Here is a 13,146-nt window from a genome sequence, read left to right as displayed (position 1 = left end):
AGGAGGAGTTGGGGGAGTTACATGGTGCACAGATTATAATGAGATGTATCACATTCTGCGTCTCTGCCCCAGCTTGCACCTTGGGGAGAGTCAGTAGGAGGAGTTGGGGGTAGTTACATGGTGCACAGATTATAATGAGATGTATCACATTCTGCGTCTCTGTCCCAGCATGCACCTTGGGGGGAGTCAGTAGGAGGAGTTGGGGGGGTTACATGGTGCACAGATTATAATGAGATGTATCACATTCTGCGTCTCTGCCCCAGCTTGCACCTTGGGGAGAGTCAGTAGGAGGAGTTGGGGGTAGTTACATGGTGCACAGATTATAATGAGATGTATCACATTCTGCGTCTCTGCCCCAGCTTGAACCTTGGGGAGAGTCAGTAGGAGGAGTTGGGGAGAGTTACATGGGGCACAGATTATAATGGGATGTATCACATTCTGCGTCTCTGCCCCAGCTTGCACCTTGGGGAGAGTCAGTAGGAGGAGTTGGAGGGAGTTACATGGGGCACAGATTATAATGAGATGTATCACATTCTGCGTCTCTGTCCCAGCATGCACCTTGGGGAGAGTCAGTAGGAGGAGTTGGGGGGAGTTACATGGGGCACAGATTATAATGAGATGTATCACATTCTGCGTCTCTGCCCCAACTTGCACCTTGGGGAGAGTCAGTAGGAGGAGTTGGGGGGGGAGTTACATGGTGCACAGATTATAATGAGATGTATCACATTCTGCGTCTCTGTCCCAGCTTGCACCTTGGGGAGAGTCAGTAGGAGGAGTTGGGGGAGTTACATGGTGCACAGATTATAATGAGATGTATCACATTCTGCGTCTCTGCCCCAGCTTGCACCTTGGGGAGAGTCAGTAGGAGGAGTTGGGGGGAGTTACATGGTACACAGATTATAATGAGATGTATCACATTCTGCGTCTCTGTCCCAGCTTGCACCTTGGGGAGAGTCAGTAGGAGGAGTTGGGGGGGTTTACATGGGGCACAGATTATAATGAGATGTATCACATTCTGCGTCTCTGTCCCAGCTTGCACCTTGGGGAGAGTCAGTAGGAGGAGTTGGGGGGTGTTACATGGGGCACAGATTATAATGAGATGTATCACATTCTGCATCTCTGCCCCAGCTTGCACCTTGGGGAGAGTCAGTAGGAGGAGTTGGGGAAGAGTTACATGGTGCACAGATTATAATGAGATGTATCACATTCTGTGTCTCTGCCCCAGCTTGCACCTTGGGGAGAGTCAGTAGGAGGAGTTGGGGGAGTTACATGGTGCACAGATTATAATGAGATGTATCACATTCTGCGTCTCTGCCCCAGCTTGCACCTTGGGGAGAGTCAGTAGGAGGAGTTGGGGGTAGTTACATGGTGCACAGATTATAATGAGATGTATCACATTCTGCGTCTCTGTCCCAGCATGCACCTTGGGGGGAGTCAGTAGGAGGAGTTGGGGGGGTTACATGGTGCACAGATTATAATGAGATGTATCACATTCTGCGTCTCTGCCCCAGCTTGCACCTTGGGGAGAGTCAGTAGGAGGAGTTGGGGGTAGTTACATGGTGCACAGATTATAATGAGATGTATCACATTCTGCGTCTCTGCCCCAGCTTGAACCTTGGGGAGAGTCAGTAGGAGGAGTTGGGGAGAGTTACATGGGGCACAGATTATAATGGGATGTATCACATTCTGCGTCTCTGCCCCAGCTTGCACCTTGGGGAGAGTCAGTAGGAGGAGTTGGAGGGAGTTACATGGGGCACAGATTATAATGAGATGTATCACATTCTGCGTCTCTGTCCCAGCATGCACCTTGGGGAGAGTCAGTAGGAGGAGTTGGGGGGAGTTACATGGGGCACAGATTATAATGAGATGTATCACATTCTGCGTCTCTGCCCCAACTTGCACCTTGGGGAGAGTCAGTAGGAGGAGTTGGGGGGGAGTTACATGGTGCACAGATTATAATGAGATGTATCACATTCTGCGTCTCTGTCCCAGCTTGCACCTTGGGGAGAGTCAGTAGGAGGAGTTGGGGGAGTTACATGGTGCACAGATTATAATGAGATGTATCACATTCTGCGTCTCTGCCCCAGCTTGCACCTTGGGGAGAGTCAGTAGGAGGAGTTGGGGGGAGTTACATGGTGCACAGATTATAATGAGATGTATCACATTCTGTGTCTCTGCCCCAGCTTGCACCTTGGGGAGTGTCAGTAGGAGGAGTTGGGGGAGTTACATGGTGCACAGATTATAATGAGATGTATCACATTCTGCGTCTCTGTCCCAGCTTGCACCTTGGGGAGAGTCAGTAGGAGGAGTTGGGGGAGTTACATGGCGCACACATTATAATGAGATGTATCACATTCTGCGTCTCTGCCCCAGCTTGCACCTTGGGGAGTGTCAGTAGGAGGAGTTGGGGGGAGTTACATGGCGCACAGATTATAATGAGATGTATCACATTCTGTGTCTCTGTCCCAGCTTGCACCTTGGGGAGAGTCAGTAGGAGGAGTTGGGGAGAGTTACATTGGGCACAGATTATAATGAGATGTATCACATTCTGCGTCTCTGCCCCAGCTTGAACCTTGGGGAGAGTCAGTAGGAGGAGTTGGGGGAGTTACATGGTGCACAGATTATAATGAGATGTATCACATTCTGCGTCTCTGCCCCAGCTTGAACCTTGGGGAGAGTCAGTAGGAGGAGTTGGGGGAGTTACATGGGGCACAGATTATAATGAGATGTATCACATTCTGCGTCTCTGTCCCAGCATGCACCTTGGGGAGAGTCAGTAGGAGGAGTTGGGGGGAGTTACATGGGGCACAGATTATAATGAGATGTATCACATTCTGCGTCTCTGCCCCAACTTGCACCTTGGGGAGAGTCAGTAGGAGGAGTTGGGGGGAGTTACATGGTGCACAGATTATAATGAGATGTATCACATTCTGCGTCTCTGTCCCAGCTTGCACCTTGGGGAGAGTCAGTAGGAGGAGTTGGGGGAGTTACATGGTGCACAGATTATAATGAGATGTATCACATTCTGCGTCTCTGCCCCAGCTTGCACCTTGGGGAGAGTCAGTAGGAGGAGTTGGGGGGAGTTACATGGTGCACAGATTATAATGAGATGTATCACATTCTGTGTCTCTGCCCCAGCTTGCACCTTGGGGAGTGTCAGTAGGAGGAGTTGGGGGAGTTACATGGTGCACAGATTATAATGAGATGTATCACATTCTGCGTCTCTGTCCCAGCTTGCACCTTGGGGAGAGTCAGTAGGAGGAGTTGGGGGAGTTACATGGCGCACACATTATAATGAGATGTATCACATTCTGCGTCTCTGCCCCAGCTTGCACCTTGGGGAGTGTCAGTAGGAGGAGTTGGGGGGAGTTACATGGCGCACAGATTATAATGAGATGTATCACATTCTGCGTCTCTGTCCCAGCTTGCACCTTGGGGAGAGTCAGTAGGAGGAGTTGGGGGAGTTACATGGTGCACAGATTATAATGAGATTTTTCACATTCTGCGTCTCTGTCCCAGCATGCACCTTGGGGAGTGTCAGTAGGAGGAGTTGGGGGGAGTTACATGGGGCACAGATTATAATGAGATGAATCACATTCTGCGTCTCTGCCCCAGCATGCACCTTGGGGAGAGTCAGTAGGAGGAGTTGGGGGGAGTTACATGGGGCACAGATTATAATGAGATGTATCACATTCTGCGTCTCTGCCCCAGCTTGCACCTTGGGGAGAGTCAGTAGGAGGAGTTGGGGGGAGTTACATGGTACACAGATTATAATGAGATGTATCACATTCTGCGTCTCTGTCCCAGCTTGCACCTTGGGGAGAGTCAGTAGGAGGAGTTGGGGGGGTTTACATGGGGCACAGATTATAATGAGATGTATCACATTCTGCGTCTCTGTCCCAGCTTGCACCTTGGGGAGAGTCAGTAGGAGGAGTTGGGGGGTGTTACATGGGGCACAGATTATAATGAGATGTATCACATTCTGCATCTCTGCCCCAGCTTGCACCTTGGGGAGAGTCAGTAGGAGGAGTTGGGGAAGAGTTACATGGTGCACAGATTATAATGAGATGTATCACATTCTGTGTCTCTGCCCCAGCTTGCACCTTGGGGAGAGTCAGTAGGAGGAGTTGGGGGAGTTACATGGTGCACAGATTATAATGAGATGTATCACATTCTGCATCTCTGCCCCAGCTTGCACCTTGGGGAGAGTCAGTAGGAGGAGTTGGGGGTAGTTACATGGTGCACAGATTATAATGAGATGTATCACATTCTGCGTCTCTGTCCCAGCATGCACCTTGGGGGGAGTCAGTAGGAGGAGTTGGGGGGGTTACATGGTGCACAGATTATAATGAGATGTATCACATTCTGCGTCTCTGCCCCAGCTTGCACCTTGGGGAGAGTCAGTAGGAGGAGTTGGGGGTAGTTACATGGTGCACAGATTATAATGTGATGTATCACATTCTGCGTCTCTGCCCCAGCATGCACCTTGGGGAGAGTCAGTAGGAGGAGTTGGGGGGAGTTACATGGGGCACAGATTATAATGAGATGTATCACATTCTGCGTCTCTGTCCCAGCATGCACCTTGGGGAGAGTCAGTATGAGGAGTTGGGGGAGTTACATGGGGCACAGATTATAATGAGATGTATCACATTCTGCGTCTCTGCCCCAGCATGCACCTTGGGGAGAGTCAGTAGGAGGAGTTGGGGGGAGTTACATGGTGCACAGATTATAATGAGATGTATCACATTCTGCGTCTCTGTCCCAGCTTGCACCTTGGGGAGAGTCAGTAGGAGGAGTTGGGGGGAGTTACATGGTGCACAGATTATAATGATATGTATCACATTCTGCGTCTCTGTCCCAGCATGCACCTTGGGGAGAGTCAGTAGGAGGAGTTGGGGGAGTTACATGGGGCACAGATTATAATGATATGTATCACATTCTGCGTCTCTGTCCCAGCATGCACCTTGGGGAGAGTCAGTAGGAGGAGTTGGGGGAGTTACATGGGGCACAGATTATAATGAGATGTATCACATTCTGCGTCTCTGCCCCAGCATGCACCTTGGGGAGAGTCAGTAGGAGGAGTTGGGGGGAGTTACATGGTGCACAGATTATAATGAGATGTATCACATTCTGCGTCTCTGTCCCAGCTTGCACCTTGGGGAGAGTCAGTAGGAGGAGTTGGGGGGAGTTACATGGTGCACAGATTATAATGAGATGTATCACATTCTGCGTCTCTGCCCCAGCTTGCACCTTGGGGAGAGTCAGTAGGAGGAGTTGGGGGAGTGACACGGTGCACAGATTATAATGAGATGTATCACATTCTGCATCTCTGCCCCAGCATGCACCTTGGGGAGAGTCAGTAGGAGGAGTTGGGGGGAGTTACATGGTGCACGGATTATAATGAGATGTATCACATTCTGCGTCTCTGTCCCAGCATGCACCTTGGGGAGAGTCAGTAGGAGGAGTTGGGGGGAGTTACATGGTGCACAGATTATAATGAGATGTATCACATTCTGCGTCTCTGCCCCAGCATGCACCTTGGGGAGAGTCAGTAGGAGGAGTTGGGGGAGTTACATGGTGCACAGATTATAATGAGATGTATCACATTCTGCGTCTCTGCCCCAGCATGCACCTTGGGGAGAGTCAGTAGGAGGAGTTGGAGGGAGTTACATGGTGCACAGATTATAATGAGATGTATCACATTCTGCGTCTCTGCTCCAGAATGCACCTTGGGGAGAGTCATAGGAGGAGTTGGGGGAGGAGTTACATGGTGCACAGATTATAATGAGATGTATCACATTCTGCGTCTCTGTCCCAGCTTGCACCTTGGGGAGAGTCAGTAGGAGGAGTTGGGGGGGAGTTACATCTCATTATAATCTGTGCCCCATGTAACTCCCCCAACTCCTCCTACTGACGCTCCCCAAGGTGCAAGTTGGGACAGAGACGCAGAATGTGATACATCTCATTATAATCTTTGCCCCATGTAACCCCCCCCAACTCCTCCTACTGACTCTCCCCAAGGTGCATGCTGGGGCAGAGACGCAGAATGTGATACATCTCATTATAATCTGTGCACCATGTAACTCCCCCCAACTCCTCCTACTGACTCTCCCCAAGGTGCATGCTGGGGCAGAGACGCAGAATGTGATACATCTCATTATAATCTGTGCACCATGTAACTCCCCCCAACTCCTCCTACTGACTCTCCCCAAGGTGCAAGCTGGGACAGAGACGCAGAATGTGATACATCTCATTATAATCTGTGCACCATGTAACTCCCCCCCAACTCCTCCTACTGACTCTCCCCAAGGTGCAAGCTGGGACAGAGACGCAGAATGTGATACATCTCATTATAATCTGTGCACCATGTAACTCCCCCCCAACTCCTCCTACTGACTCTCCCCAAGGTGCATGCTGGGACAGAGACGCAGAATGTGATACATCTCATTATAATCTGTGCCCCATGTAACTCCCCCAACTCCTCCTACTGACTCTCCCCAAGGTGCAAGCTGGGACAGAGACGCAGAATGTGATACATCTCATTATAATCTGTGCCCCATGTAACCCCCCCCAACTCCTCCTACTGACTCTCCCCAAGGTGCAAGCTGGGACAAAGACGCAGAATGTGATACATCTCATTATAATCTGTGCCCCATGTAACTCCCCCAACTCCTCCTACTGACTCTCCCCAAGGTGCAAGCTGGGACAGAGACAGAGAATGTGATACATCTCATTATAATCTGTGCCCCATGTAACTCCCCCAACTCCTCCTACTGACTCTCCCCAAGGTGCATGCTGGGACAGAGACGCAGAATGTGATACATCTCATTATAATCTGTGCACCATGTAACTCCCCCCAACTCCTCCTACTGACTCTCCCCAAGGTGCATGCTGGGGCAGAGACGCAGAATGTGATACATCTCATTATAATCTGTGCACCATGTAACTCCCCCCAACTCCTCCTACTGACTCTCCCCAAGGTGCAAGCTGGGACAGAGACGCAGAATGTGATACATCTCATTATAATCTGTGCACCATGTAACTCCCCCCCAACTCCTCCTACTGACTCTCCCCAAGGTGCATGCTGGGACAGAGACGCAGAATGTGATACATCTCATTATACTCTGTGCACCATGTAACTCCCCCCCAACTCCTCCTACTGACTCTCCCCAAGGTGCAAGCTGGGACAGAGACGCAGAATGTGATACATCTCATTATAACCTGTGCCCCATGTAACTCCCCCCAACTACTCCTACTGACTCTCCCCAAGGTGCAAGCTGGGACAGAGACGCAGAATGTGATACATCTCATTATAATCTGTGCTCCATGTAACTCCCCCCCCAACTCCTCCTACTGACTCTCCCCAAGGTGCAAGCTGGGACAGAGACGCAGAATGTGATACATCTCATTATAATCTGTGCACCATGTAACTCCCCCCCAACTCCTCCTACTGACTCTCCCCAAGGTGCATGCTGGGACAGAGACGCAGAATGTGATACATCTCATTATAATCTGTGCCCCATGTAACTCCCCCAACTCCTCCTACTGACTCTCCCCAAGGTGCAAGCTGGGACAGAGACGCAGAATGTGATACATCTCATTATAATCTGTGCCCCATGTAACCCCCCCCAACTCCTCCTACTGACTCTCCCCAAGGTGCAAGCTGGGACAGAGACGCAGAATGTGATACATCTCATTATAATCTGTGCCCCATGTAACTCTCCCCAACTCCTCCTACTGACTCTCCCCAAGGTACAAGCTGGGGCAGAGACGCAGAATGTGATACATCTCATTATAATCTGTGCCCCATGTAACTCCCCCAACTCCTCCTACTGACTCTCCCCAAGGTGCATGCTGGGGCAGAGACGCAGAATGTGATACATCTCATTATAATCTGTGCTCCATGTAACTCCCCCAACTCCTCCTACTGACTCTCCCCAAGGTGCAAGCTGGGACAGAGACGCAGAATGTGATACATCTCATTATAATCTGTGCCCCATGTAACTCCCCCAACTGAGTCTCCCCAAGGTGCAAGCTGGGTCAAAATACTTGCCTAAATATAGTAGGTGCTCCTACTTTGTGCCAAAATGGCCTGGACACAGACCTTGAAAGAATTAGCTGGACGTGTCACATAGCCCCAACTCTAACCAGAACCAATGTACTGATCAGTCACCCATCAGTCTGTATAAATCCGAATCATAAGAAACCACCGTCCCCAAACCTAGCACACAACGAAGGGCCCGGTTCTGCTTTCCGCTGGTGTTGGCGGACACGGGGGAATAATGATATTATTCAGACCTCAGATCTCTTCTCATCAAACCACAAAACAAAAGCACGACATCACATGACCTCGCGTGTCCTCTTCGCACGACAACACGAGCTCTAACGTCACCCCGTCACCCTCTCGCTCGTCTCCAAGCTCCCGTTGTTACCCATTTACAAGACTCCCCGTCGCCCCGGACACGGCCCGGAAAACTGGCCCGACCTGTCACGCGGGCGTCGAGACGAACCGGCCGCGAAATGTAACCCGCCCACATACCTCAGCCACGGACGCTGCACAATTAAGAAGCTATTTTAATAACAGGATGTGACTGGCTAACCGTCGTCCCCGAACACGACGGGCGAGACGCCGACGCGGTGACAACGCGCGCCGGACAGCTCATAATATTTTGATTTACGCTTATAAATAAAAAAACAAAAGGGAAAAGCTTTGATAGCCAAACAAAAACCACACGGGAGACGCCGGATTCGGCGACTGTGTGCACCGCACGACGGGGGATGGGTGGGGCGGGAGCTTCGGACTCTGCGGCTGTCCTGGGGGTGGACACGGTGCAGACAGGACGGGGGGACAGCTTACTGGTGATGAATATTAGAGAAGTGTGGAAACAAAACGGTTTTAGAACATTTGGCGGTGGCCGTTTTTCCGGCGCTGGATCGCCGCCAAAGTGCCTAACCTTAGACCGTACCCTAAAATGCCATCTTAACCCCTAATACCAACCCCCTAACCTAAAAAACATACCGTAAGACCCCTAAAGTTAACCCCTTCACCGTAAAACTCCTAAAGTTTAGAGGGTCTAAATGCGGCTGGGGGGGGGGGGGAGGTGGCCACGGCAGCACGTGGGGATGGTTGCGGCACGACCTAATGTCCCACCCCGCGTATAACACCCTAACCCTGCGCTCGCGGCGCAGCCACTGACCGGTGTGTGATGGTCTTCAGCAGAGCCCAGAAGGCGGGCTGGGGCAGGGGCGCGCGGCGGCCTTTCTTCCGCCCGTTCCGCCTCTCCGGCTCCGTTTTGATGAACTTGGCTCGCAGCCCGTGCACGAACACGGCTTCCAGCGCCACGCACAGCGTGTTGGCGTCATCGTCCTCGCTGGTGACCAGTCGGTCCGTGGCGACGTGGCTTATTTGAAGGGCTTTGAGGGAGCTGGCCAAGGTCTTCTTTATCCTCTGACGCCCGGCAGGACCAGAACGAGAAGAGACGCGGCGTTAGCACGCAGAAGGGTGGGAACGCGCCGTTAGCACGCGGAAGGGTGGGAACGCGCCGTTAGTACGCGGAAGGGTGGGAACGCGCCGTTAGTACGTGGAAGGGTGGGAACGCGCCGTTAGCACGCGGAAGGGAGGGAACGCGCCGTTAGCACGCGGAAGGGAGGGAACGCGCCGTTAGCACGCGGAAGGGAGGGAACGCGCCGTTAGCACGCGGAAGGGTGGGCACGCGGCGGGATGTGTGCGGGCACGCGGCGGGATGTGTGCGGGCACGCGGCGGGATGTGTGCGGGCACGCGGCGGGATGTGTGCGGGCACGCGGCGGGATGTGTGCGGGCACGCGGCGGGATGTGTGCGGGCACGCGGCGGGATGTGTGCGGGCACGCGGCGGGATGTGTGCGGGCGGGATGTGTGCGGGCACGCGACGGGATGTGTGTGGGCACGCGGCGGGATGTGTGTGGGCGGGATGTGTGTGGGCACGCGGCGGGATGTGTGTGGGCGGGATGTGTGCGGGCGCGCGGCGGGATGTGTGTGGGCGGGATGTGTGTGGGCACGCGGCGGGATGTGTGCGGGCACGCGGCGGGATGTGTGTGGGCACGCGGCGGGATGTGTGTGGGCACGCGGCGGGATGTGTGTGGGCGGGATGTGTGTGGGCACGCGGCGGGATGTGTGCGGGCACGCGGCGGGATGTGTGCGGGCACGCGGCGGGATGTGTGTGGGCGGGATGTGTGTGGGCACGCGGCGGGATGTGTGCGCGCGCGGCGGGATGTGTGCGGGCACGCGGCGGGATGTGTGCGGGCACGCGGCGGGATGTGTGCGGGCACGCGGCGGGATGTGTGCGGGCACGCGGCGGGATGTGTGCGGGCGGGATGTGTGCGGGCACGCGGCGGGATGTGTGCGGGCACGCGGCGGGATGTGTGCGGGCACGCGGCGGGATGTGTGCGGGCACGCGGCGGGATGTGTGCGGGCGCGCGGCGGGATGTGTGCGGGCGCGCGGCGGGATGTGTGTGGGCGGGATGTGTGTGGGCACGCGGCGGGATGTGTGCGCGCGCGGCGGGATGTGTGCGGGCACGCGGCGGGATGTGTGCGGGCACGCGGCGGGATGTGTGCGGGCACGCGGCGGGATGTGTGCGGGCACGCGGCGGGATGTGTGCGGGCACGCGGCGGGATGTGTGCGGGCACGCGGCGGGATGTGTGCGGGCACGCGGCGGGATGTGTGTGGGCACGCGGCGGGATGTGTGCGGGCACGCGGCGGGATGTGTGCGGGCACGCGGCGGGATGTGTGTGGGCGCGCGGCGGGATGTGTGTGGGCGGGATGTGTGTGGGCACGCGGCGGGATGTGTGCGGGCACGCGGCGGGATGTGTGCGGGCGGGATGTGTGCGGGCACGCGGCGGGATGTGTGCGGGCGGGATGTGTGCGGGCACGCGGCGGGATGTGTGCGGGCGGGATGTGTGTGCGGGCACGCGGCGGGATGTGTGCGGGCACGCGGCGGGATGTGTGCGGGCACGCGGCGGGATGTGTGCGGGCACGCGGCGGGATGTGTGCGGGTACGCGGCGGGATGTGTGCGGGCGGGATGTGTGCGGGCGGGATGTGTGGGCACGCGGCGGGATGTGTGCGGGCACGCGGCGGGATGTGTGCGGGTACGCGGCGGGATGTGTGCGGGCACGCGGCGGGATGTGTGCGGGTACGCGGCGGGATGTGTGCGGGCACGCGGCGGGATGTGTGCGGGCACGCGGCGGGATGTGTGCGGGCACGCGGCGGGATGTGTGTGCGCGCGCGGCGGGATGTGTGCGGGCGGGATGTGTGTGCGGGCGGGATGTGTGTGGGCACGCGGCGGGATGTGTGCGGGTACGCGGCGGGATGTGTGCGGGCACGCGGCGGGATGTGTGCGGGCACGCGGCGGGATGTGTGCGGGCACGCGGCGGGATGTGTGCGGGCACGCGGCGGGATGTGTGCGGGCGCGCGGCGGGATGTGTGTGCGCGCGCGGCGGGATGTGTGCGGGCGGGATGTGTGTGGGCACGCGGCGGGATGTGTGCGGGCGGGATGTGTGTGGGCACGCGGCGGGATGTGTGCGCACGCGGCGGGATGTGTGCGGGCGGGATGTGTGTGGGCGGGATGTGTGCGGGCACGCGGCGGGATGTGTGCGGGCGGGATGTGTGCGGGCGGGATGTGTGTGCGCACGCGGCGGGATGTGTGCGGGCACGCGGCGGGATGTGTGCGGGCACGCGGCGGGATGTGTGCGGGCACGCGGCGGGATGTGTGTGGCGGGATGTGTGCGGGCACGCGGCGGGATGTGTGTGCGCACGCGGCGGGATGTGTGTGGGCACGCGGCGGGATGTGTGCGGGCGGGATGTGTGCGGGCACGCGGCGGGATGTGTGCGGGCACGCGGCGGGATGTGTGTGGGCACGCGGCGGGATGTGTGTGGGCGGGATGTGTGCGGGCACGCGGCGGGATGTGTGCGGGCGGGATGTGTGCGGGCACGCGGCGGGATGTGTGCGGGCGCGCGGCCGGGATGTGTGCGGGCACGCGGCGGGATGTGTGCGGGCGCGCGGCGGGATGTGTGCGGGCACGCGGCGGGATGTGTGCGGGCGCGCGGCGGGATGTGTGCGGGCACGCGGCGGGATGTGTGTGGGCGCGCGGCGGGATGTGTGTGGGCACGCGGCGGGATGTGTGCGGGCGCGCGGCGGGATGTGTGCGGGCACGCGGCGGGATGTGTGCGGGCGCGCGGCGGGATGTGTGCGGGCACGCGGCGGGATGTGTGCGGGGCGCGCGGCGGGATGTGTGCGGGCACGCGGCGGGATGTGTGCGGGCGGAATGTGTGCGGGCACGCGGCGGGATGTGTGGGCACGCGGCGGGATGTGTGTGGGCGGGATGTGTGCGGGCACGCGGCGGGATGTGTGCGGGCGGGATGTGTGCGGGCACGCGGCGGGATGTGTGTGGGCGGGATGTGTGCGGGCACGCGGCGGGATGTGTGCGGGCGGGATGTGTGCGGGCACGCGGCGGGATGTGTGTGGGCACGCGGCGGGATGTGTGCGGGCGGGATGTGTGTGGGCACGCGGCGGGATGTGTGTGGGCACGCGGCGGGATGTGTGCGGGCGGGATGTGTGCGGGCACGCGGCGGGATGTGTGTGGGCACGCGGCGGGATGTGTGTGGGCGGGATGTGTGTGCGCACGCGGCGGGATGTGTGTGGGCACGCGGCGGGATGTGTGCGCACGCGGCGGGATGTGTGTGCGCGCGCGGCGGGATGTGTGTGGGCGGGATGTGTGTGGGCACGCGGCGGGATGTGTGTGCGCACGCGGCGGGATGTGTGTGGGCGGGATGTGTGTGCGCGCGCGGCGGGATGTGTGCGGGCACGCGGCGGGATGTGTGCGGGCACGCGGCGGGATGTGTGCGCACGCGGCGGGATGTGTGTGCGCGCGCGGCGGGATGTGTGTGGGCGGGATGTGTGTGGGCACGCGGCGGGATGTGTGTGCGCACGCGGCGGGATGTGTGTGGGCGGGATGTGTGTGCGCGCGCGGCGGGATGTGTGCGGGCACGCGGCGGGATGTGTGCGGGCACGCGGCGGGATGTGTGCGGGCACGCGGCGGGATGTGTGTGGGCGGGATGTGTGTGCGCGCGCGGCGGGATGTGTGTGGGCGGGATGTGTGTGCGCGCGCGG

General features: G+C 57.8%; 1 protein-coding gene across 1 annotated transcript in view; it reads right to left on the bottom strand.

Moving 5' to 3' along the window:
• Positions 1-13,146, bottom strand: part of PLEKHM1 (pleckstrin homology and RUN domain containing M1) — a 92,456-nt gene that overhangs the window by 56,170 nt on the left and 23,140 nt on the right. The window contains exon 4 of the mRNA XM_075582227.1: positions 9,198-9,448. Within this exon, the coding sequence (XP_075438342.1) occupies positions 9,198-9,448 (251 nt within the window). The remainder of the gene's footprint in view (positions 1-9,197; positions 9,449-13,146) is intronic.

The sequence above is a fragment of the Ascaphus truei genome, unplaced genomic scaffold, assembly GCF_040206685.1.
Source record: "Ascaphus truei isolate aAscTru1 unplaced genomic scaffold, aAscTru1.hap1 HAP1_SCAFFOLD_206, whole genome shotgun sequence".
In the NCBI taxonomy this organism is placed as follows: Eukaryota; Metazoa; Chordata; class Amphibia; order Anura; family Ascaphidae; genus Ascaphus; species Ascaphus truei.
This window is presented reverse-complemented; position numbering and strand designations above follow the sequence as displayed.